The sequence below is a fragment of the Mobula birostris genome, chromosome 15 (genome assembly GCF_030028105.1).
Source record: "Mobula birostris isolate sMobBir1 chromosome 15, sMobBir1.hap1, whole genome shotgun sequence".
Lineage (NCBI taxonomy): Eukaryota > Metazoa > Chordata > Chondrichthyes > Myliobatiformes > Myliobatidae > Mobula > Mobula birostris.
In genome coordinates, this window is record NC_092384.1 from 50,188,256 (window position 1) to 50,214,685 (window position 26,430).

Consider the following 26,430-nt stretch of genomic DNA (forward strand, 5'->3'; position numbering starts at 1 on the left):
TCACTTTAGTTCTTTGACAGTCAAACCTGGGGCAAGGACTGTGAGTTTTTCAGCCTTTTTTCTGTGTGATCACTAGTGTGTACAGATACCTACTGCACCGTACTTTAAATTTTACGTTATCTTTGTTCTTGATTTTCACAGATTTTGCATCCTCCTTGCTGTTAGCAAGAAATCTTTGATTTCAGCAATTATACGAGGCATGGTCGCGGCAGATCCAGCGGTGGAGGCACCTGAAGCTGAGCCGCTACCGAGAGAAAGATATATATTGGAACGTTGCTCTAGCATTTTAACTAGTTTTGTGAATCAAGGACACTGAAGAAATTACGTTTCTTTGAACTGATATTGATTTATTTTTCCAGTAAGAACGTGAGGTAACGGACTAGACGCCAGCATCATCAGCCGTCTACAAACGCTTTTGTAAAGTAAGTCTAAACAATTACGTTTCCATCCGCCTCACTTTAAAAGTAAGCGATTCGTCATCGGCAATGACTCATCGGCTACGCACCGTTTGCACGGAAACTCGTGAGAAAAGGAATAACTTGCGGAAGGCATGGAGTTCGATAGGATCATACCTCATGTTGGAGGCTTCGGCCGCTGTCACAAACTACTGGCGGCTTTCGCCTGCTTCCCCGACCTGCTGGTGGCTTTGAGCCTGTGCAGCAGCGTGTTTTTCATGCTAACGCCAGGTCACCATTGTCAGCCCGACCCGCAGCTGCTCCCCGAAAGCCTGAGAAACTTGTCGGGAGCGCAACTCCTCAACTACAGCCTGCCGCCAGGAACAGGCGCCTGGAGCCGCTGCCAGCTCCTCCGATACCCGCCGTCGGACACCGGCGGCGCGAGCCAGCTGGTTCCGAACGGCAGCGTCTCGTGCACCCGGGGCTGGCGGTTCGGGCCGCCGGTCGGCCTGAAGACCAACGTCGTCACTCAGGTGAGCAGCTGCGTGTTGTGTGCGCGGGAACCGGGCTGAGGAGACTCCTTCACCGGCAACTTTAGTAGTGCGCGTATTTTCATCATCTATACTATTAATATTACCTTATCGCCACCAGCCCCAACTGTTATATATTATTTATAATTACACCAGATGGGGGTGATGAAAATAAAACGGTCCAAAGTTTGTCTTGTTCGTTAAGCTTCACAGTACGTCGTCTAGTTTTATTTGCTGCACATATACATCAGCCAAACAATTCTCGGTAAACGTTTCTGGCCTAATAGCAATTCAAAAAAATTGAGTTTAGCTGATTGATTGCACAATTACTTTAATATACAACCATGAAACACGCTCAGGCCTGTTACTTGTGTTTTCTGCAACTGGTATTTAATTAATTTCCATATTTGAGGTTGGCGTTGGGTCACATGGTCAATTGCATCTTGGACGCCAGGCTTGCGGTTAATTGTCGTTTTGTGGTCACTCAGAAAAACGATAAATTTGATGTTTAATGACTAATATCTTTGATTCAGGTTAATTTGTGTATCCCCCATCTCTTGTAATTGTCTCTGTGCGTCAATACCTTTACATTATGTCGGCCTGTAAGAAGACCATGGTTTGGATGGCGCGATGCCTGACATGATAAATAATACTGTACTTTTTTTTGCGAAGGTGTCTTATGCGCTTTGGGGTATGCAAATTTTAAACAAGTAGCACATTTCTTTCCTTATTTTCATATCACTTCTGAAGCAGGATATGGAGACCCTTGTTCATACCTGCAGGTTAACTAATACGCAAAATAGCTAACCACTGAACTGTATTGACAGTTTATTTAAAATATGCCCCAGTAGTTGCAGCAACTCTTCACCACCAACATCAGTATATAGTTATTTACACAGCACTTTAATATAAAGAAGTAATGTACCAAATGTATAGATACTCTATTCACCTGGAAAACCAACTGTTTCTTGTCACTTTCTCCTCCTTTTCACTGGGAACTAAAACTATGCTTTTGAATTTGTAAAAGTTTCTCTTCACTCATTCATACTTACTTCCCTCTGAAATTTCAGTTCTCTTAAGATCCAATTCTAGCAAAGTCAAATAAGTCCGAAATTGTTTGGAAGGAGATGCTTATCTGCAAAAACATAGAAAACCTACAGCACAATACAGGCCCATTGGCCCACAGTGCTGTGCCGAACATGTACTTACTTTAGAAATTACCACTGGTTACCCATAGCCCTCTACTTTTCTAAGCTCCATGTACCTATCCAGGAGTCTCTTAAAAGACCCTATCGTATCTGCCTCCACCACAGTCGCCGGCAGCCCATTCCATGGACAATCTGTAGCTGGAAACATTGGTTTAGAATCACTGTATCTGATTGTCAGATTAATGTGTTTGTGGTCATTTCAGCACTTTCCTAACCACAAGATACAGTATCTTTAATAAAACATTGCTGTTCAATTTGTCAATAAGACAGTAGCTGGATTTTTCAGAATCCACTTATGCAAAATCTTCCTCACAACTAACTTGTTTTAGCGTTTAACATGCTGACCCTAATGCACTTTTTAGAACAGTCTTTGCATTAAGAATATTGATAATTAGCGTAGTAATAAAGATGTAATTTCTGGTCATTCTTTAATGTAAAATTCTTGTGGATAATGCTATTATTAACACTTTCATATGCATTTTGTAATTCATTTAAATAAGCAAGTTGATTTTATTAGTCCACTGTAAACTACACACCTTATTAAAACTCTATTAAACTTCTTTAAAATGACATCAGTATTTTAGCAAACCAGTTTCACCTGCTTGGTGGAAGAACAGTGACAGCACTATTTCTACTTTGCATATCCAGGAACACATTTTACATGACTCATTTCTTTGCACAATCAAAACAAAATTTTCCAAACCATTACACAGTCCATTCTTTTTCAGTTATTGTACAAGATGTTCAAAAGTTAATTTCCATAGATAGTTCAATTCTGTGTTGGTATGAAGTCATTATATACTTTGAGCATTATATGCTATATGATGCTCAAAGAAAAGCTAGTATTTCACAAGCTACTAAAGCTGATAAACTACATGTTTATTGCACTGATTGCTATCATTGAATCCAATGCACAAGTGATTAGTTTATAATGTATTAAACAGTGTAAGTAATCTTCACAAAGTGCTTTTGGTGAGCACTTTATTTGAGTTTTTTAAATGCAATGTAACACAAATTTTGAACCAATTGTCATAATTTAACTATCAGGATATTTCTGTTCTTGCATTATTTTTCTTTTGTAAATGATGCATTGGTAGTGGCAAATAGTGCTGCTCCCTGTAATTAAGAGAAAGAAGTTGCATAAATTCTTGGTGTATGAAGTGCTTCTCCAATAGAGTAATTTTTTAAAAATCTCTGGATTCCCCATTGAAATTTAAAACTTAACAGAAAGGAATTTCAGATGCGTACTCACAAGCTTTTTTCCCCGTATCATGGAGGAGGGAGACAATTCCAGAGATGTCACAATTGTAATAAGTTTCCGAGAGGTCTCCCTACTACCTACCAGAGGAAATGCCATGAAAAGGGTCATTGGTGACTACTCAGTGGCTGAAGGGCTGCTCCCCAAATTAGTGTGGATTCTGTCTATCAAAAGATACAAAGGACATGATGTTCCAACTGAAATAACTCCCAACAAAAGGCAGGAAGCCATATCACAATATCAAAACTTTCTCTGCAAGTCAAGCTAACCATAGAGAATCTTTCACGAATTTTCACCGCCATTCTATGTTGGCAACATGATAGCAAGTAATATGATAGTATGTAATCAGTGACCACGCAGTGGAGTTCGCTAAGGATTCAGAAGGACTGATCAGCTGGAAATTTAGATGAATTTAATCCAGAGAAGTGTGAGAAAATGTATTTTGGGTCATATAATACTGACCTGATATGCACACTTTGAAGCATTGAAGTACAGTACCTTGAGATGCAAGTTAATGAATGCATAAAAATGAATCAGGTTTAATATCACCGTCATGAAATTTGTTTCGAGGCAGTAGTACATTGCAATACATAATAAAAGCTAAATTATAGTAAGTACAGTATATTTTTTAAAAAATGAGTAGTGCAAGAAGATAAGAAAAATAGTGAAGTAGTTTTCATTGATTTATTGTCCGATCAGAAATCTGATGGTGGAGAGGAAGAAGTTGTTCCTGAAACATTGAGTGTGTGTCTTCGGGGTCCTGTACCATATCCTTGACGAAAGCAATGAGGAGGGAATGTCCTGGGTGATGAGGGTCCATAATGGTAGATGCCGCCTTTTTTAAGGCATTGTTTTTTGAAAGTGTGCTGGATGTGGTGGAGGTTCTTGCCCATCATACAGCTCACTGAGTTTGCAACTTTCTGCAGCCTTTTCCCATCCTGTGCGGTGCCTCCTCCATACCAGATGGTGATGCAAACATTTAGAATGCTCTCCGCGGTACATCCGTAGAAATTTGCGAGTGTCTTTGGTGACATATGAAGTCTCCTCAAACTTCTAATGAAATATACCCACCGTCATGCCTTCTTTGTAATTGCATCAATATGTTCAGCCAAGGAGAGATCCTCAAAGATCTTGAAACCCAGGAACTTAAACTACCCACCCTTTCCACTTCTGATTCCTCAGTAAGAACTGATGTGTTTTCCCTTGACTTCCCCTTCCTGATGTACAAAATCAATTCCCTGCTCTTGCTGTTGTTGAGTGCCAATCTGTCTCACTCCTGTATGCCTCCTCATCACAATAGTTAGGTCATTGACAAATTTATAGATGGTGTTTGAACTCTGTCCAGCCACACAATCATGGGTGCAGAGAGAGCAGAACAGTGGATTATGCACATATCCTTAAGGTACACCAGTATTGATTATTAGTGAGGAGGAGATGTTATTTGTGATTATGTTCAACACTGAGCAATACTCAATAAACAGCAGCTTGACATGGATGTTGTTATTGTTCAGATGATCCAAGGCAAAGTGGAGAATCATTTAGATTGCATCCACTGTAGACCTATTGTGGCGTTGGGAAAATGTCAAAGCACTTCATCACAGTAGATGGGTGATAATCAATGAAACAGCTCATCCATTTCTTCTTGTGCACTGGTATGATTGTTGTCCTTTGAAGGAAGTGGGAATTTCCAACTACAGCAGTGAAAGATTGAAGATGTCTTTGAACTCTCCTGCCAGTTGGTTATTACAGGTCTTTAGAGCCTCACCAGGTACACTAGGACCTGGCTCACCCTCTTGAAAGAGATTTTGACCTTGGGCTTCGAAACCAATCACAGGATCACCAGATGCTGCAGGTATTTCCGCAGATGTAGTTTTATTCTTCCTTTCAAAGCGTGCATAATAGGTGTTGAGCTCATTTGGGAATGAAGAATCACATGTAAGATTTCGCTTTGTAGGAAATGTTGTGCAAATCCTGCCAGAGCTGATGTGCACAGGATTCCACATCTAACAATCTGAGCAACACACATCAAAGTTGCTGGTGAACACAGCAGGCCAAGCAGCATCTGTAGGAAGAGGTGCAGTCGACGTTTCAGGCCGAGACCCTTCGTCAGGACATCTAACAATCTGAATTGTTTTTTCACCTTCAAAATAACCTTCCATATGTTGTACCTGAGATGCTTGTATATTTCTGGATCATTGACCTTGTGTGCCACAAATCTAGCCCTCAGCAGACTGTGAATCTCCTGGTACGTCCATGACTTTTGGTTTGTGTATGTCGGGTATGTTCTTGAAGGCACACACTCATCCACACAGGTCTTGATGTAGTTGGTAACAACTATGGCATATTCATTCAACCTTGAAGATTAATCCCTAAATATTGTCCAGTTGACCGATTCAAAGCAGTCCTGTAGTTCTCCTCTGCCTCCTTTGACCATACCTTCTTGGTCCTCACCATTGATGCTGTGATCTGTGTTCAGGAAATGGCAATGGAGGTGGTTAGGGTACTGAAGAAAGTGTTTAAATTGCTGATGTTCATATTGGGGTGGGAGATTGTAAATGTACCGTGAACTTATGGAAATCCATGGCTGATGACAAAAAAGAGAAACATTTGGGATGACGCTGAGAACTTCACATCTCCACAAGAGTGTGTACAAACCATGTTTTAAAATATTAAAAAGTACATGTCAACTTCCTTCATAGTTAACCAGTCCAAGAATGACTTCCATTCCAGCTGTGGCAAAATGTTTTGATCCCTCATTGTTCTCCTCAGCTAACTCAGAACTGAAATGGAAGTACAAACCCCATTTCCAGAAGAGTTGGGATATTTTCCAAAATGCAATAAAAACAAAAATCTGTGATATGTTATTTCACGTGAACCTTTATTTAACTGACAAAAGTACAAAGAAAAGATTTTCAATAGTTTTACTGACCAACTTAATTGTATTTTGTAAGCATACACAAATTTAGAATTTGATGGCTGCAATACACTCAACAAAAGTTGGGACAGAGGCATGTTTGCCATTGTGTTACATCACCTTTCCTTTTAATAACACTTTTTAATCGTTTTGGAACTGAGGATACTAATTGTAGTAGATTTGCAATTGGAAATTTTGTCCATTTTTGCCTGATATAAGACTTCAGCTGCTCAACAGTCCGTGGTCTCCGTTGTCTGATTCTCCTCTTCATGATGCACCATACATTTTCAATAAGAGATAAGTCTGGACTGGCAGCAGACCAGTCAAGCACATGCACTCTGTATCTACAAAGCCACGCTGTTGTAGCCCGTGCAGAATGTGGTCTGGCATTGTCCTGCTGAAATAAGCATGGATGGCCCAGGAAGAGACGTTGCCTTGATGGCAACATATGTCTCTCTAAAATCCTAATATACGCCTCAGAGTCAATGGTACCTTCACATACATGCAACTCACCCATGCCGTGGGCACTGATGCACCCCCATACCATCACAGATGCTGGCTTTTGCACCTTTTGCTGGTAACAATCTGGATGGTTGTTTTCATCTTTGGCACGGAGAACTCGACGCCTGTTTTTTCCAAAAGCTAGCTGAAATGTGGACTCATCTGACCACAGCACCCGGTTCCGCAGTCTTTCGGTCCATCTGAGATGAGCTCAGGCCCAGAGAACTCACCAGCGTTTCTGCATAGAGTTGATGTATGGCTTCCCCCATGCGTAATATAGTTTAAAGTTGCATTTCTGGATGCAGTGATGGACTGTGTTGAATGACAATGGTTTTCCAAAGTACTCCTGAGCCCAGGTGGCTATAATTGTCACAGTAGCATGACTTTTCTGTGCACTTTTCAATCTTATTTTAACTCTGTCCCAACTTTTGTTGTTGAGTGTGTTGCAGCCATTAAATTCTAAATCTGTGTATATTTACAAAATACAATTAAGTTGGTCAGTAAAACTGTTGAAAATCTTTTCTTTGTACTTTTGTTGGTTAAATAAAGGTTCACGTGCATTAACATCACAGATTTTTGTTTTTATTGCATTTTGGAAAATATCCCAACTTTTCTGGAAATGAGGTTTGTAGGTCATCTTCAATCCCATGAGTTAGCAAAAAAGAAGAGAATAGAACTTTTTCTACAGATGCGGATCTGCATTATGTTCACTGATTCATAGTTTCTCAAAACTGAGATGGGGCAGCACAGTTTAGTGATTAGCTGAATGCTATTACAGCACCAGTGACCTAGGTTCAATTCCACGGTTGCCTGTAAGGAGTTTGTATGTTCTCTCTGAGACCGCGTGGTTTCAGCTGGCTGCTCTAGTTTCCTCCCATGTTCCAAAGGTGTACAGGTTGGTAGGTTAGTTGGTCACATGGCTGTAATTGGGCACCACAGGCTCAATGGGCCAGAAGAGCCTGTTACCGTGACAAAGGTAAGAACCTAATCATTGGACACTGATAAACATAACCCCCTCTGCCTGTGTACAATGAGGATTGTGGTTTGAATTTTTCATAGAAGAGAGAAGTTGACAAAATATATGCTGGGAATTCTTAAGACAAAATGGGTTTTATTTTTATTTATTTTTAAGTGGAATTTGGTTTGCAAAAACTACTGGAAGGTTCCTTTGGAGCAAGTAGGCTATTCCATTGGCTGGATTGTTGGATTCTTGACCCTTGGAACTGTTGCAGATAGGTAAGGTTTCTTTCCAATTGTGACCTCTCCAGTTTTGAGTAATTTGTTTTTGGTGTTTAATAATCATTAAAGTAGCTATTATTGTAAATTTCAAAAATGTTTTTATTGTATTACTTGTAACACTTTTTTTTTCTATTCCTGGCATAACAAGAGAATTATGTAGATGAAAGAGCTTGCATTATTCTTCCAAATATAGAATTGATTAGTACTAAAAAAATCTAGCAGCTACAATCATTGAAATTTCAAAAGGTTAACAAAAATATTTACACCCTATTAAACATACTTGTCTGTTTGCCAAAAGCAGTAATCCCAGTACTTTCAGAATGTGGAGTTACCGTCACTGCATCACTCCAACACACAAATAACCCATTGCCAGAACTCTTGGAAATTCATCCTTCAAGATAGGTGGAGGGGTAGGTAGCATTGAGGAAGCAAGGAGTCTGCTGAAGGGCTTGGACATGTTAGGATGATGGACAAAGAAGTGCCAGATGGAATATAGTGTAGGGAAGTGTATGTCATGCACTTTGTCCATAAAACCGTAAGATATAGGAGCAGAACTAGGCCACTCGGCCCATCGAGTGCTCAACCATTTCATCATGGCTGATCCATTTTCCCTCTCGGCCCTAATCTCTGCCTTCTCCCTGTAGCCCTTCACACCCTGACCAATCAAGAATCTCTCAACCTCTGCCTTAAGTATACATCAAGACTTGGTTGCCACACCTGCCTGTGGTAACAAATTCCACAGGTTCACCACTCTCTGGCTAAAGAAATTCCTCCTCATCTCTGTTCTAGAAAGACGCCCCTCTATTTTGAACCTGTGAACTCTGGTCTTAGACTCTCCCACCATAGAAACAATTTCTCCACATCCACTCTATCAACAGGTTTCAATGCGATCACCCCTCAAAATTCTGAATTCCAGTAAGTACAGGCCCAGAGCCAACAAATGCTCTTCATCTGCCAAGCCATTCAATCCTGAAATCATTTTTGTGAGCCTCCTTTGAACCCTCTCCAGTTTCAACACATCCTTTCTAAAATAAGGGGCCCAAAAAGGAAGAAGGTAAAAGAAGTAAAGGCATAGACTAATTTCTAAATGGGGAGCAAATTTCGTAATCGTAAGTGTAAAAAGAAATGGGAATCCTAGTGCAAGATTCCCTAAGAGTTAACTTACAGGTTGAGGGTTGAGTCAGTGGTAAGGAAGGCAAATGGAATGTTAGCATCCACTTGGAGAGGACTATAATATAAAAGCAAGGATGTAATGTTGAGACTTGATAAGCCATTGGGCAAACTACATTTGGAGTTTTTGGCCCCATGTCAAAGAAGTGTTGCCATTAGAGAGGGTTTAAAAGAAGTTTACAGAATGATCCTGGGAATGAAAGAGTTAACATGACCATTTGATGGCTTTGATCCTGTCAACTGGAGTTCAGAAGAATATTTGGGGGGGGGTGGGTTAACTCATTGAAACCTACTAGAAAGAGATGGAGATGATGTTTCCAATAGTGGGAGAGTCTAGGATAAGAGGACTGCCTCAGAATAAAAAAGTGTCCCTTTCAAACAAAAATGTGGAACAGTTTCTTTTGCTGGAAGGTGGTGAATCTGTGGAATCCATTGCCACAGACAGCTGCAAAGATCAAGTCATTGGGTACATTTAAAGCGCAAGTTATAGGTTCTTGATTATTGTGAATGTGCAAGGTTATAGGTAGAAGGCAGGAGAATGGAAGAGGGAAAATAAATCAGCCATGATCGATTGGCAGCGCAGACTTGATGGGCCATGTGGCCTAATTATGCTTCTATGGCTTGTGTTTCCAAGTTAAGTAGCTCCATGGGCAATTTCACCTAAATATATTGGATGGAATTTATTTTGGGATAGAAGTAAAAACAAGTGATCATCTGAATGAAGGTGGGATAATGGATGTTCTGATTAGCTGAGAGAGAATAAGTAAACTTAGAACATAGAACAGTATAGCAGACATCCCACCCTGCAAAAACTCATTTCAGGGAGGTAGCACCATCAATTTGCGGGAGACTCCCGGAACTTCCGGGAGAGGTGGGATGTGGAATGATAGAGCAGAGGAAGGGGATAACAGAAATAAATCTAAGAAAGTGAGCAGTAAAGATGTCAGGAAAGACAGGCAGGTGATGGGGCAAATGTGTAGACATTAGGATGAGTTGAAGTGCAATAAAGTTGCAGTGAAATCAAAGCAAAAAGTATCAAATACTGGTCTTAAGGTGTTATACTTAAATGCACGCAGCATAAGGAATAAGGTGGATGATCTTGTTGTACAGCTACAGATTGGCAGGTATGATATTGTGGCCATCACTGAGACCTGGCTAAAGGATGCATGTCTCCAGGAGCTGAACGTCCAAGGATACATGGTGTATCGGAAGGATAGGAAGGTAGGCAGAGGGGGAGGCGTGGCTTTATTGGTAAGAAATGATATTAAATTGTTAGAAAGAGGTGATATAGGATCGGAAGGTGCAGAATCTTTATGGGTTGAGCTAAGGAATAGCAGGGGTAAAAAGACCCTGATGGCAGTTATTTATAGGCCTCCAAACAGCTGCAGGGATGTGGACTACAAATTACAACTGGAAATAGAAAAGGCTTGTCAGAAGGGCAGTGTTATGATAATTGTGGGGGATTTTAACATGCGAGTAGATTGGAAAAATCAGGTCGGCACTGGATCTCAAGAGAGAGAATTTGTAGAATGTCTGCGAGATGGCTTTTTAGAACAGCTTGTTGTTGAGCCCACTAGGGGATCGGCTGTAGTGGATTGGGTATTGTGTAATGAACCGGAGGTGATTGGAGAGATTGAGGTGAAGGAACCCTTAGGAGGCAGTGATCATAACATGATTGAGTTCACTGTGAAATTAGAAAAAGAGAAGCTGAAATCTGATGTGTCGGTGTTTCAGTGGAGTAAAGGAAATTACAGTGGCATGAGAGAGGAACTGGCCAAAGTTGACTGGAAAGAGACACTGGTGGGAAAGACGGCAGAGCAGCAGTGGCTGGAGTTTATGCGAGAAATGAGGAATGTGCAAGACAGGTATATTCCAAAAAAGAAGAAATTTTCGAGTGGAAAAAGGATGCAACAGTGGTTAACAAGAGAAGTCAAAGCCAAAGTTAAAGCAAAGGAGAGGGCATACAAGGAAGCAAAAATTAGTGGGAAGACAGAGGATTGGGAAGTTTTTAAAACCTTACAAAAGGAAACCAAGTAGGTCATTAAGAGAGAAAAGATTAACTATGAAAGGAAACTAGCAAATAATATCAAAGAGGATACTAAAAGCTTTTTCAAGTATATAAAGAGTAAAAGACAGGTGAGAGTAGATATAGGACCGATAGAAAATGATACTGGAGAAATTGTAATGGGAGATGAGATGGCAGAGGAACTGAACAAGTATTTTGCATCAGTCTTCACTGAGGAAGACAGCAGGATACCGGACACTCAAGGGTGGCAGGGAAGAGAAGTGTGCACAGTCACAATTACGACAGAGAAAGTACTCAGGAAGCTGAATAGGCTAAAGGTCGATAAATCTCCTGGACCAGATGGAATGCACCCTCGTGTTCTGAAGGAAGTAGCTGTGGAGATTGCGGAGGCATTAGCAATGATCTTTCAAAAGTCGATAGATTCTGGCATGGTTCCGGAAGACTGGAAGATTGCAAATGTCACTCCGCTATTTAAGAAGGGGGCAAGGAAGCAAAAAGGAAATTATAGACCTGTTAGCTTGACGTCGGTGGTTGGGAAGTTGTTGGAGTCGATTGTCAAGGATGAGGTTACAGAGTACCTGGAGGCATATGACAAGATAGGCAGAACTCAGCATGGATTGCTTAAAGGAAGATCCTGCCTGACAAACCTATTACAATTTTTTGAGGAAATTACTAGTAGGCTAGACAAGGGAGATGCAGTGGATGTTGTATATTTGGATTTTCAGAAGGCGTTTGACAAGGTGCCACACATGAGGCTACTTAACAAGATAAGAGCCCATGGAATTACGGGAAAGTTACATACGTGGATAGAGTGTTGGCTGATTGGCAGGAAACAGAGAGTGGGAATAAAGGGATCCTATTCTGGTTGGCTGCCGGTTACCAGTGGTGTTCCGCAGGGATCAGTGTTGGGGCCGCTTCTTTTTACATTGTACATCAACGATCTGGATTATGGAATAGATGGCTTTGTGGCTAAGTTTGCTGACGATACGAAGATGGGTGGAGGGGCCGGTAGTGCTGAGGAAACGGAGAGTCTGCAGAGAGACTTGGATAGATTGGAAGAATGGGCAGAGAAGTGGCAAATGAAGTACAATGTTGGAAAGTGTATGGTTATGCACTTTGGCAGAAAAAATAAACAGGCAGACTATTATTTAAATGGGGAAAGAATTCAAAGTTCTGAGATGCAACGGGACTTGGGAGTCCTCGTACAGGATTCCCTTAAAGTTAACCTCCAGGTTGAGTCAGTAGTGAAGAAGGCGAATGCAATGTTGGCATTCATTTCTAGAGGAATAGAGTATAGGAGCAGGGATGTGATGTTGAGGCTCTATAAGGCGCTGGTGAGACCTCACTTGGAGTACTGTGGGCAGTTTTGGTCTCCTTATTTAAGAAAGGATGTGCTGACGTTGGAGAGGGTACAGAGAAGATTCACGAGAATGATTCCGGGAATGAGAGGGTTAACATATGAGGAACGTTTGTCCGCTCTTGGACTGTATTCCTTGGTGTTTAGAAGAATGAGGGGAGACCTCATAGAAACATTTCGAATGTTAAAAGACATGGACAGAGTGGATGTGGCAAAGATGTTTCCCATGATGGGGGAGTCTAGTACAAGAGGGCATGACTTCAGGATTGAAGGGCGCGCTTTCAGAACAGAAATGCGAAGGAATTTTTTTAGTCAGAGGGTGGTGAATCTATGGAATTTGTTGCCACGGGCAGCAGTGGAGGCCAAGTCATTGGGCGTATTTAAGGCAGAGATTGATAGGTATCTGAGTAGCCAGGGCATCAAAGGTTATGGTGAGAAGGCGGGGCAGTGGGACTAAATAGGATAAAATGGATCAGCTCATGATAAAATGGTGGAGCAGACTCAATGGGCCGAATGGCCTACTTCTGCTCCTTTGTTTTATGGTCTTATGTCTGCAATAGAGTAGCTCCTTAGCAGCTAGCCAGCTAGTTTAAATAATATTAGCTATGCTAATGAATGAATGACACCTGTTAAACTCACCTCAACGTGTCTTTTACACTTAACCCACCATGGGCAATAGAAAAGTTACTGTTGCAAACAGTGCAGCGAGCAACACTGTCATTATTTTTGACCCCTATTAGACAGGGGTACACTTTAGTGTAGTCCGGGGTGACGTACATTTCATATTTTATTTTTTTTGGAACACTGCTGTGGCGTGTGCGCTTGCTTTTTCTCTCTCTCTCGTGCGCGCTCTCTTGCTCTGTCTCGTGGTCGCTCGCGCGCGTGCTCTCTCTCTCGTTCTCTTTCTCTCATTCTCTTTCTCTCGTTCTATCTCTCTCGTTCTCTCTCTCTCTCTCGTTCTCTCAAAAAAAATGATTTCCAGGACATTGTATATAATTTGCGGGCATCAGGGAGCCATGCGGGAGACTTCCAGAACTTCCGGGAGAGATGGGATGTCTGGTATAGCACGGTACAGCTCTTTGGCCCACAATGCTTTGCCAAACTATATAAACCTACTCCATGATCAACTTAACCCTTCTCTCATATATAGCCTATAATCTATTTTTCTTTCATCCATATGCTAATCTGAGTCTCTTAATTGTCCCTAATATATCAGCCTAAACCACCACCCCAAGCAGTGTGTTCCAGACTTTAATTTCTCTGTATTTATTTTAGTTTAAATCTTGCCTCTGACTTCTGTCCCAAACTTTCTCTCACTCACCTTAAAAGGATGTCCTCAGGTATTAGTCAGTGCTGCCCAAGGTAAAATGGTACCAAATGTCCACTCTGTCTATGCTTCCTATGCATCTCTGTCAAGTCATCTCTCATCTTTCTTCACTCTTAAAAAGAAAAACCCTAGCTCTCTCAACCTTTCCACTTAAGACATATTCTCTAATCCGGGCAGCATCCTGGTAAATCTCTGCACCCTGTCTAAAGCTTCCACATCCTTCCTATAATGAGGCAACCAAACATAATATTCCAAGTATGATCTAACAGAAGTTTTATAGAGCTGCAATATTACCTTGTGACTTTTGAACTCAAACCCTTGACTAATCAAAGCCATACACCTGACGACTTAACCACCCCATCAATTTGCATGGCAACTTTGAGGGATCTATGGAATTTGACCCAAAGATCCCTGTTTCTCCACACTGCCATTAGTTAATCCTGCCATTAACTTTATATCATCTGCAAATTTGATAATCCGCCCTTCCATTTACTCATACAAGTCATTTATAAAAATCACGAGGAGAGGGGTCCTTGCGAAACACCACTAATCACTGACCTCCAGACAGATTACACTCTTATCTACTGCTACCCTCTGAGTTCTGTGGATTAGCCAATTCTGAATGCATGCTCCTAAATTTTCAAGGATCCCATGCATCATAACCTGGATGAGCCATCCATGGGGAATCTTATCAAACGTTGTACTAAAATTCATATATACCACCACCATTATCAATTTGTTATGTCATCTCCTTGAAGAATTCCATCAGGCTTGTGAAGCATGAGCTGCTCTTCACAAAACCATGTTAACTATTCCCAGTCAGCCTATGCTTCAAATGTTCATAAATCCTGTCCCTAGGAATCCTCTCCAATAATTTGCCCACCACTGACATAAAACTCACTGGTCTAAAATTCCTAAGACTCTCCCTATTTCCTTTCTTGAACAAAGGTACAGTTTTTGCCATCCTCCAATCCTATGGCCACAGGACTATTACCTAATCTCTGTGAGGATGCAAAGAGCATTATCAATGCCATAGCAATCACTTCCCTCGCTTCCTGTCATAACCTTGAGGTTTATCTCATCCTGTCCAAGAGTCGTACATCCTCATGTTTTTCAAAAGTTCCAACCCTGCCTCTTTCTTAACTTCAACATGCTCTAACATATTAGCCTGTTCTACACTGACCTCACATTTTGTCAAAGACCCTCTCACTGGTTAGCACTGGAACAAAGGACCTTCCCTACCTTTGATTTCAGCCACGATTCCCCCTTTATCCCTGAGCAGTCCTAACACTCTCGTTATCCCCCTGATCTTCATGAATGTGTCGAATGCATTGGGGTTTTCTTCAATCTTAGTTACTAAAGCCTTCTCGTGTCCGTTTCTAACTTTCTTAAGCTCCTTCCTGGCTACTGTATAACTCGCAAGCCCTATCTGATATTTGTTTCCTATACCTTAAGTATGCTTCCATCTTTCTTTTGACTAACTGTTCCACCTCTTATGGCTCCTTCACCATCCTTTCCATTTAATTGAGACAAACCTATCCAGATCCCCATGCGAGGGCTCCCTAAACTTCACATTTCTGCTGTGCATTTCCCTGAGAACATCTGCTCCCAAGTTTCTGCCTAATACCATCGTAATTGGCACTCCCCCACCCCCTCCATTTAAATACTGTACCATACCATCTGGTCCTATCCTTGTCCATGCCAATGCTAAAGCATTAATACTTTTAACAGTTTCCAAACCACATTTTTCTCTATATAAATGATTGCATTGTAATTCTGTATGTAAATTAACTTTCATTTTAAATTCCAGGTTGGGCCGTCGAAGTACATTTATTCTTTCGGTGGTTGTAACAATTATTCAGCATATTGGAGTTTCAGTCTCTATGGATTTTATCATGTTTCTTGTATTTCGTATGTTCAGTGGGATCGCATTGGCTGGAATCTTCTTGTCTGCATATGTTGCAAGTAAGTACAGATCAACTTAGACTATGGGCACGTGCAAACAGTATTTAGATAAATATGCCTGTCATACTACAAGTTTTGCACTTCATTTTTGTAACTACTTTATTTAAAAGACATAGGAAGGATAAGTTTTATTGTAATTGTACCCCCTTTCTTCCTGGGCGTCTCTGGAAACCCCTGGTTAGCCCTTGATGGCAGTCTCCCAACTTGCTGCCAAAAGACCAGCTGTTCTCCGGCCACGTACTTCTAAGGAATACATGTTTCAGTCTCGCCAAATCTGTGAGATTTCGATGTCTCTCCCACCCAAGCCCTGGTTTGTGTGAACGCTGTGTGATTTGCTGCCCTGTTACAACTCGTTGTCAGGAAATAACAGACCGTACACTGCATATAGTTAAAGGAAGTGTATTTATGAATATTAACTTAACTAAAGGGTTAGCAAAGAAAAGCGAAGAAGCAAAAAGGGCCCAGTCAAATGTGCACAGGTTGGTGCTCAACTCTTCCAAAAGTCATATTCACTGATCCTCGGTAGACTTCCACACCTTGCTCCATCGAATCACGGTCCCCACTGGATCGAATCCTATGACCAGTTCTCTCCAGTGTCTTCTATTTTCATCTGCTGAACAAAAATTAAAGCTCACACCAGTGTCAAGCACAAAAAAAAACCTCGCTCCCCAAGCCTTCTTTCCTGGTTGGATGGCTCACATTTTGAAGCACCCATTATCTCTAACTATAACCCAAACACTGCTTCTACAGAAAGATCATTACATGATATACCCTATAATGTTAGCAATGAAACCTTTACCAGGGTGTTACACGCTTTCCCACCCCCCCTGCACCCCAACCAAAAATAGTCATGTCCTCATGACTTTGAGATAATTTATCATCCTTTCATGAATAATACACATTTTCAAAGGAATTTTGTGATGTTGGGACCTCTGATCCAGGTGTAAATGGCAGTGACATACCTCTCCAAGGGGATGGGTGCCACACTGTTCCCAAGGTGTGACATAGGCCAATCTATCTGAGGGGGGTTCCTGAGTCTTTGAGACCTCCTTACCCTATCAGACACTCAGTTTCAGACACTCCCTGGGTTCTTTCCTGTTTACATGGGAGGCCCCTCCCTGTCCATTACTCATGCCTCCTGGCAACTCAGGCCTCTTTGTCACTTGGCTGAGCTTGGCTTCTAGCCCAGTTACTTTTGAGTCCAGTCTCCCATCATTGTCTAACCCCAAACCTGCCTGCCCACTGCTAGTTAGCCCCCCCCCCCCATTTCACCTGCATCAATATGGGGATGGTTAGGAATCTCTCTGTCAATTATTGGGGAGTTTGCAAAGGGCGACATATACCACATCCCCTTTTCCTCATCCTTTGAGTCTATATCGCATTCAGTGGTTAGGTCCTGTCCAGTCCTTTCTGCTGCTTGTCCTTCGGTTTTTCCACGTTGCCGCAGGGTCCTCTTACTAGGTGTAGGGTCCAGGTCAGGCTCTGGGTCTACATGTACCTCTTGCCCCAGAGGTAGAAGCTGGTTCCAATGGAGAATCTTGACAGGTCCATTCCCATCTTTTGTTGTCACCTAGAAAACTGGTACATTTGACATCTGACTCCCCACTACACAGGGTGTGACCGGCCAACGGTCAACCAACTTATGCTTCCCAGGTAGCCCCAAATTTTTTGAGGACTTGCTCTCCAGGCATCAGTTGGGAAACCTATTTTGATCATATCTCCTCTTATTTCCTTGATATTGCTGGTAGCCAAGACCTTGGCTAGTTCATAGGTCCTTTGCAGTTCCCTCCTCATATCAAGCACATACTCCAGATAAGTGTTCTGTGGTAAATCTTCCTTGCCGGTCCCAAAATAGAGGTCAACGGGCAACCTCGCTTTGTGCCCAGACTTCAGATAATACAATGAGTATCCAGTAGCTTTGTTTTGTGTACAGCTGTAACAGTGGACCAAATGCCCAATGTGTTGAGCCCACTTGTTCTTCTTACTAATCTCTAAGGTTGCAAGCTTGTCTTGCAATGTCCGGTTGAACCTCTCAAGCTGGGGATCACCCCGAGGGTGATAAGGCATAGTTCTCGACTTCTCAACTCCAAGCCTGCTCGGTAACTTGTGTATGAGCCTACTCTTGAAATCTACGTCCCTGATTGCTATGTATCCCTCTAGGGAGACCATAATGAATGAAATACTTTGGCCATGGTGGACACCCTCTGATCCTTTGTGGAGAAGGCTTGTGCATATCTGGTGTAGTGATCCGTAGTAACCAAGGCATTTGCCATGTAGCTGGCATCAGGCTCTATTGACAGGAAATCCATACACACCAGATCAAGTGGTCCCACACTGTTCAAATGCGAGAACGCAGCAGCCCTCGTAGGCAGTGTCTTCCTCCGTATACATCGAAGGCACGACTTGCAGTACTCTTCGACCTCCAGCTTCATTTGGGACCAGTAGAGCAAATCTCTGGCCAATCCATAGGTCTTGTCAGGGCCCAAATGACCTGAATCATCATGGTGGCTTCAGCTCAATCCTCTGATACTTCTCAGGCAGAACCAGCTTGGAACGCCGGGCAACACACACGACATGTTCAAGGAACTCAGCAGGCCAGGCAGCTTCTGTGGCAGGGTGTACAGTCAGTGTTTCAGGCTGAGGCCATTTGGCAGGACTGGAGAAAAAGTGCTGAGGAATAGATTTAAAATGAGGGGTGAAGTAAAGAGCTGGGAAGTTGATTGGTGAAAGAGATAGAAGGCCTGTCGGGAGGAGCACCAGAGGGAGGCAATGGGTGGGCAAGGAGGTAGTGTGAGAGAGGAAAAAGGGGATGGAAAATGGTGAAGGTGAGGGGCGGGTGGGTTGGGGGGTAATACTGGAAGTTGGAGAAGTCAGTGTTCATGCTATCAGGTTGGAGGCTACCCAGACAGAATATTAGGTGTTATTCCTCCAACCTAGGCATGGCTTCATCACGACAGTGGAGGAGACCATGGATGGACATATGAGAAGTGGAATTAAAATAGGTGGCCACTGGAAGATCCCGCTTTTTCTGGCGGACGGAGCATAGGTGCTCAGCGAAGCGGTCTCCCAATCTACACTGGGTCTCACGGATATACAGGAGACCACACTGGGAGCACCAGATACAGTAGATGATCCCAACAGACTCACAGGTTAAGTGTCGCCTCACCTGGAAGGACTGTTTGGGGCCCAGAATGGTAGTGAGGGAGGAGGTGTAGGGGCAGGTGTAGCACTTGTTCCACTTGCAAGGATAAGTGCCAGGAGGGAGATCGGTAGGGAGGGACGAATGAACAAGGGAGTAGCATAGGGAGCAATTCCTCCAAAAAGTTGCGGGGGGGGGGGGTCGGGTGGTGAGGGAAAGATGTGTCTGGTGGTACAATCCTGTTGGAGATGACGTAAGTTACAGAAAATTACATGTTCTATGCAGAGACTGGTGGGGTGGTATGTGAGGACAAGTGGAACCCTATCCCTGGTGGGTTGGCTGGAGGATGGGATGAGGGCAGACGTGCGCAGAATGGAAAAGATGTGGAGGAAGGGAAGCCACTTTCTTTGAAGAAGGAAGACATAACCTTGGCTCTGGAATGAAAAGCCTCATCCTGAGATTAGATGTGACAGAGATGGAGGAATTGAGAGAAGGGGATGGCATTTTTACAAGAAACAGGGTGGGAAGTGGTATAGTCCAAGCAACACACACAAGCACACGCACGCACGCACGCACAATGCTAGTATAGTCCAGGTAGCTGTGAGAGTCGGTGGGTTTATAAAATACATCAGTGGATAAGCTGCCTTCAGAGATAGAGACAGAGATCTAGGAAGGGGAGGGAGGCACCGGAAATGGACTGGGTAAATTTGAAGGCAGGGTGGAAATTGGAGGCAAATTTGATGAAATTAACGAGCTTAGCATGGGTGTAGGAAGCAGCACCAATGTAGCCATCAGTGTAGCTGGGAAGAGTTGGGAAGCAATGCCAGTGTAGGTTTGGAACAGAGACTGTTGCACAAAGCTGACAAACAGGCAGGCATAGCTGGGACCTATGTGAGTGCCCATGGCTACGCTTTTTGTTTGAAGGAAGTGGGAGGAGCTGAAGGAGAAATTATTGAGAGTGAGGACCAGTTCCACCAGACGGGGCAGAGGGGAACCAGTGGGTTTGGTGTCTAAAAAGAACTGGAGAGCTTTGAGACCTTCCTGGTGGGGGATGAAGGTGTATAGGGACTGGACACCCGTAGTGAAAATAAGATGCTTGGGGTTACGGAACTTGAAATCATTGGAAAGATCAAAAGCGTGTGAAGTGTCACAGATGTATCTGGGAAGGAACTGAACCGGGGGGAGGATAGCACTGAGTTTACGTATGCAGATACAAGTTCAGTGTGGCAGGAACAAGCAGAAACAATAGGTCTACATGCACAGGCAGGTGTGTCGATCTTGAGTAGGAGGTAGAAAATGGGAGGTGCGGGGTGAGGGAACTATAACTATCATTAAACTAGTCTTTAAATAAGGGAGAGCAATATAGCAAAGAAATATACCATGTAAGTCAGGGGTCCCCAACCTTTTTTGCACTGCGGACCGGTTTAATATTGATAATATTCTTGCGGACCGGCCAACTGGGGTGGGGGGTGGTTGTTCAAGTAGGGTTAAACTCACCTCAACATGTCTTTTACAATTAGGGTTGCCAACTTTCTCACTCCCAAATAAGGGACAAAAGTAGCAGTCAAATCACAGGACACTTTACCCCAGGAAAGACTACCATGACCATGAAGCCTTGCGCGGGCACCTGTGTGCGCATGCACATACATGCCGATTTCTTTTCCCCCACAAATCGGTTTTGCCTTCATCTTCAACTATACTGTACATACATTATTTCTACTTTATATAGGCTGTGTATTTATCATATCATTCCTGCTTTTACTATATGTTAGTGTTACTTATTTTCGGTTTTATGTGTTATTTGTTATGATTTGTTAGGTTATTTTTTGGGTCTGGAAACACTGGAAAATTTTTCCCATATAAATTAATGGTAATTGCTTCTGCGCTTTACGCCATTTTGGCACGAAAGGTTTCATAAGAACACTCCACCTTAGCGGGAGAAATATGGGACAAGGGCGGTTCCAAATGGGACAAACCAATTTAGCTCAATATACGGGATGTCCCGGCTAATACGGGACAGTTGGCCATCTTATGTTCAAGTTCAACAGTGTGTGACGGAATGAGGAAAGGTGTAGCTGACTCATATCGTTTCCTCACGACCCGGTACATGCTTTGCAGCCCGGTACTGGTCCGCGGCCTGGTGGTTGGGGACCGCTGATGTAAGTATAAGGAATGCATTTTAAGTATATATATATTTGCCCTTCCTTTCAGTTGCATTTAACTATGAGTCAAGTTACATCTTTAAGTCCTATTCATCACTGCTTTTCCTGTCCTATCTTGTTGATACAGTTGTAATGTTTGTTAATAAAATGTGTTTCTGTTCTCTCTTAGAACTTAGCACAGTAAAGACCCTTCAGCCACTTTGCTGTACCAACCCTTTAACTACTTCAAGGTCAATTTAACCCCTCCACATAGCACTCCATTTTTCTATTATCCGTGTCCCTATCTAAGAGTTTCTTAAACATCCCTTAAGTATGTATCTGCTTCCACCACCACTTGCTGTGTAACAAAAAAAAATCTGATGTGCACCCCTCCCCCCGCACTTTCCTCCCAACACCATAAAATATTAGCCATTTCTGCCCTGGGAAAAAGTTTCTGGCTGGCCACTCTATCCTCTTTCTTGTTCACTAATCAGGATTTCTCTATATCTGTAGCCTTTGCCAGTTATAAAATTCTCCAAGTGAGTTTTGGCCCATTAATTGTCAAAATCCAAGTTGAATGTATTGTCATACAAGTAAGTACATGTTTAAACACGTGCAGTTAAAAACCTACATGCAGCAGGTTCACAGGCACATAGTATCATATAAACAACATTCAAAAGAAAAACAAATTGATCATAAATTGTATGTGATTTTTACAAAAAAAGGGAAAACCACAACTGACAGTAGTTGCAAGAAGATGGCATGGCCCACATGATGAAGATCTTTAGATGCTGCATTATTGAGGCAGGACTTACTGTAGATACTACTGATGGTGAGGAGGGAGCCAACCATCACCTCTTCTCATTGTTACCATCGGGAAGGAGGTCCAGAAGCCTAAAACCACACACTCAGCAATTCAGGAACAGGTTCTTTCCCTCTGCCATCCGATTTCTGAATGATCATTGAAACATGCTTTTTTGCACTAATTATTTAATTTAGCTATTTGATATACATATATACTTGCTGTAATTCACAGATCTTTTTCTATATTATCAATTATTGCATTGTACTTCTGCCGCAAAGCTAACAAAACTCACGACGTATGCCAGTGATAATAAACAGGATTCTGATGTATTGGGCGGGGTCCGCTATTCCTTGCAGCTTTTTGCATTCCTGCACATTCAAACTGTTATACCAGACCGAGATGCAACAAGTCGGAATACTTTCAACAGTACTTCTGTCGAAGATTGTTACAGTGTTCAATGACAAGTCAAACCTCGCTGGCATCAGTACTTTCATGTTACCATTAGTGGCATTTAAGTGCTAATGCAGTAACTCCAGAACTTACTGTAGTCTTCCATCCCTTTATCTCCTTCACTGTGCCCTTGCCTCTTTGATCAAGCATCTAGCCTGGTAGCCTCTTTTCTGTAGCTTCCTGTCAAATTCTGTTTGATAATGTACTTTGTACCTGTGAAGCACCTGGGCTGTTGTTGTGTAAAATAATTGAATTTAATTATGAAATAAAGTGAATTTTAATACTCTCATACAGTACTGTGCAAAACCCTTGGGCACATGTAAATTCAGTAAAGCGAAGATGTTTTCAAAAATAATAAAAAAAGCTTCTCAATATCAAAAAAAAGCTATAAAGAGCAGAAAATAGTTTTAAAAAACACTAAATCAAATTAATATTTGGTGTTACCATCCTTTACCTTTAAAAGTACATCAATTCTCTTAGATACACTGTAATACAGTTTTATAAGAAAATCAGCTGGTAGGTTGTTCCAAGCATCTTGGAGAAGTTGCCACAGTTCTGCAGACCTTGGCTGTGTCACTCGCTTCTTCTGTCTCTCCAGGTAATGCCAGACAGCCTTGATGATGTTGACATCAGAACTCTGGAAGGGCCATACCATCTGAAACCATATTTTTAAAAAATCTAAGGTGCCTAAGACTTTTGCACAGTACTATACTTTAAAGTGACGATTTCTCAGTGACAGCCTAATGATTGTTGGTGAAACTGGATGTTTTTCCTATCTCTTCTAATCAATTTATAAGTTCAATAACTCTTTGATTTTTTTACCCCCTGGATTTCAGTTCTGAATATTAGTTGTCTTCTAACCTATTTTGAAACAAAACAAAAAACAATAATAGCTATTAAGTTCAATCTATCCAGTGGTCTGACCTCTCACTTGCAAAGTCTAGATGGCAGTTCTCAGGTACCTCATACCTACCCCGAGGCCATGAGCCCACTAACAAATTCATCAATCTCATCACATCAGGAGATCCCCTTCTACTCTGATAGTGCCCCAGCATTGTATTTCCTGCTTCTATTTCTTACCCAAGATCCAAAAATAATTCTGTCCCTGTCAGCCCATGGCTAGTGTCTGCTCTTGCCCTACTCTTCTGTCCCATTTCCCTCTATCTGGTCCCTTCCTACTTGCATCCTAAACCACCAGTTTGACAGTTTTTGATTCCCGCCTCCATTCCCTCATCTTCATAATTGATGTGAAGTCTTCATGGATTTCTATCCCCCTATCATGAAGGTCTTGCAGTCCTTTGCTTCTTTCTGCAACAAAAATCCAACCAGCTCCCTTCCACCAACACCCTTATGCACCTGATGAACTTGTTCTTCCCTTAAACAACTTGTCTCACTTCTTACAAATCGAAGGTGTGGCCATGAGCACTTGTGTGGGTCCTAGCTGCACCTGCCTTTCTGTTGGCTGTGAAATACAGTCCTTGTTCCAGGTGTTCCCTGGTACCACTCTCCCACTATTTTTGTAACCAGTCCTTTACTCTTTCTCTGTTACATCAATGACAGCATTGGTGCAGTTTGTTAGAACTGTGTGGAACTTGTCAAGTTTGTTCCCTGTCTTTAACATTAATTTCCACCTTGTTCGCAAAATCATGGTCTTTTTCTGACAATTCTCCCCCTTTGCTGGATTTCTCTGTCTTCATCTCTTGAGAGCAACTATCCATTGATATTTGCTATAAACCCATCAATTTCCACAGCTACTAAACTGCATCCTCACCCTTTCTCTTTTAAGAATGCAATCTTTCTCCCAGTTTCTCTGCTTCATCTGTGAGAGCTCACGTTTATTTCCACAGGCTGAACAGTGCTCAGTTTTGCCCACTGCATTTTGCCCATGGCTAAACCTATCTGATACCATTGGCCAGTAGAGATAAATGCCTGCTGTTATTCCACTGCATACTACTATTGCATGCAAATCATCCAGATAGCCTTTGTCATCTTGCCAGTTTTCAAAGGCTTTTGAATGATATTAAATTCCTGCTGTAGTCAGAAATACTTAAGCTATTCAATTAAATTTTTAAAAAAACCGAAGTTTAAAAAAAACTTGAATTGTTTTATTCAATTTAACATTTTTAACACAGGATTGGTGATTCCATTTGAATTTGGTTACTGCTTTTCATTTATCCTCCCTCAAGTAAAGCTAAGGTGCTGGATACGGTCTTTCTAACATTCATTTGGTCCATGCTTTCCAGCGAATAAGGTCCCATATATTGCAATTCCTTTGGAATGGTTCATCAATCATCAGGCTTGTAACTTTTCTCGTATAATTGTGACAGGGATAATCACGTAGAAAATAATGGATGGTGCCTAGAAAATACATTATACAATCATCTTATTTCTAATTAATTTTTCTGTTCTCTCTCATTGCCACTGTTTTGTTCTAGGGTTGGAAATGTGTGATCCAGCACACCGACTGGTCATCATGATCATTGCTTCATTTTGCGGAGTGGCTGGGGAAGTGTTACTTCCAGGGTTAGCTGAACTGTGCAAAAACTGGAGAATTTTGCAGGGTGTTGTCACTGCTCCTTTCCTAATTCTACTTATCTATTGGTGGTAAGTATTTTTAACAGTAAGTTCACCACTCATTTTTCTTACACAAACCTACCAATGTGGAATCTTTGTATCGATGTCAAATGTTTATTTACATGAAAATGAGATTGATGCAAATTTAATAACATTTATTTTCTGAAATATTACATACTTTTGTTATGGAAACATGAAATGATTTTAAACATTTTGTTCAGATCATACTTCATAACTTTGTGTTAGAATCAGGTTTATTATCACTGGCATGTGACGTGAAATTTATTAAATTAGCAGCAGCAATTCAATGCAGAGAGAGAAAAAAATAAAATAAAACAATAAATAAACAAGTAAATCAATTACATATCATGAATAGATTTTTTTAATGTGCAAAAAACAGAAATACTGTATACTTTTTTAAAAAGTGAGGTAGTGTCCAAAGCTTCAATGTCCATTTAGGAATCAAATGGCAGAGGGGAAGAAGCTGTTCCTGAATCGCTGAGTGTGTGCCTTCAGGCTTCTGTATCTCCTACCTGATGGCTTCAGTGAGAAGAGGGCATGCCCTGGGTGCTGGAGGACCTTAAGAATGGACGCTGCTTTTCTGAGACACCGCTCCCTGAAGATGTCCTGGGTACTTTGTAGGCTAGTGCCCAAGATGGAGCTGACGAGATTTACAACCTTCTGCAGCTTCTTTCGGTCCTGTGCAATAGCCCCTCTATACCAGACAGTGATGCAGCCTGTCAGAATGCTCTCCACAGTACAACTATAGAAGTTTTTGGGTGTATTTGTTGACTTGCCAAATCTCTTCTAACGCCTAATAAAGTATAGCCACTGTCTTGCCTTCTTTATGACTACATCAATATGTTTGGACCAGATTAGATCCTCAGAGATCTTGACACCAAGGAACTTGAAGCTGCTCACTCTCTCCACTTCTGTTATTAGTTCCTGTTTGTGAAGTTAGATATTCAACAATTTTTTAACCTATGCTTTTTGAATGTAGCATAGAATCTCTGCTTTAATAATATTATCAGTAGGACAGATGCAAAGAGAAAATGAAGCAATTAATATCTGAATCAACAGAAAAAAATTGAGAATCTTAAAGGAAAAATGGGTGACAATTTAACCATGCTATTATTATAACACAGAAGGAAGTCATTTGAATATATAACTCCAAGTACAGCAATCCTTTCAGTGTAGCCCTGTGGAGTATTCTGTCTTGAGCAGCCATCCAATTTCTTTTTAAAAGAGCATAGATTGATTCTGTTTTCACTTTTACAGGTAGCAAATTACAGATCATTTATCATTTATCTTTTTTTAAATTTTCAAATCTCTTTTGTATCTAGTGACCAACACTTAAAATGAACACTTGATCCATCTGAATTGAATTGACTTTATTTCTTACATCTTTCACATACATCAGGAGTAAAAATC

General features: G+C 41.7%; 1 protein-coding gene and 1 pseudogene across 2 annotated transcripts in view; one reads left to right on the forward strand and one right to left on the reverse strand.

The window, feature by feature from the left end:
* LOC140210300 (large ribosomal subunit protein eL38 pseudogene) lies at window positions 1–224 on the reverse strand (annotated as a pseudogene).
* Window positions 225–490: 266 nt separating this feature from the next.
* slc22a31 (solute carrier family 22 member 31) overlaps window positions 491–26,430 on the forward strand; it is a 59,953-nt gene continuing 34,013 nt past the window's right edge. The window contains exons 1-4 of one of the 2 annotated variants that reach the window (XM_072279753.1): window positions 491–928; window positions 7,939–8,042; window positions 15,736–15,890; window positions 24,861–25,029. In XM_072279753.1, coding sequence (XP_072135854.1) covers window positions 551–928; window positions 7,939–8,042; window positions 15,736–15,890; window positions 24,861–25,029 — 806 coding nt within the window. In that variant the 5' untranslated portion in view covers window positions 491–550. Of the gene's footprint in view, window positions 929–5,499; window positions 5,637–7,938; window positions 8,043–15,735; window positions 15,891–24,860; window positions 25,030–26,430 lie in introns of those variants that run through there. The other variant, XM_072279754.1, reaches the window with a different exon arrangement.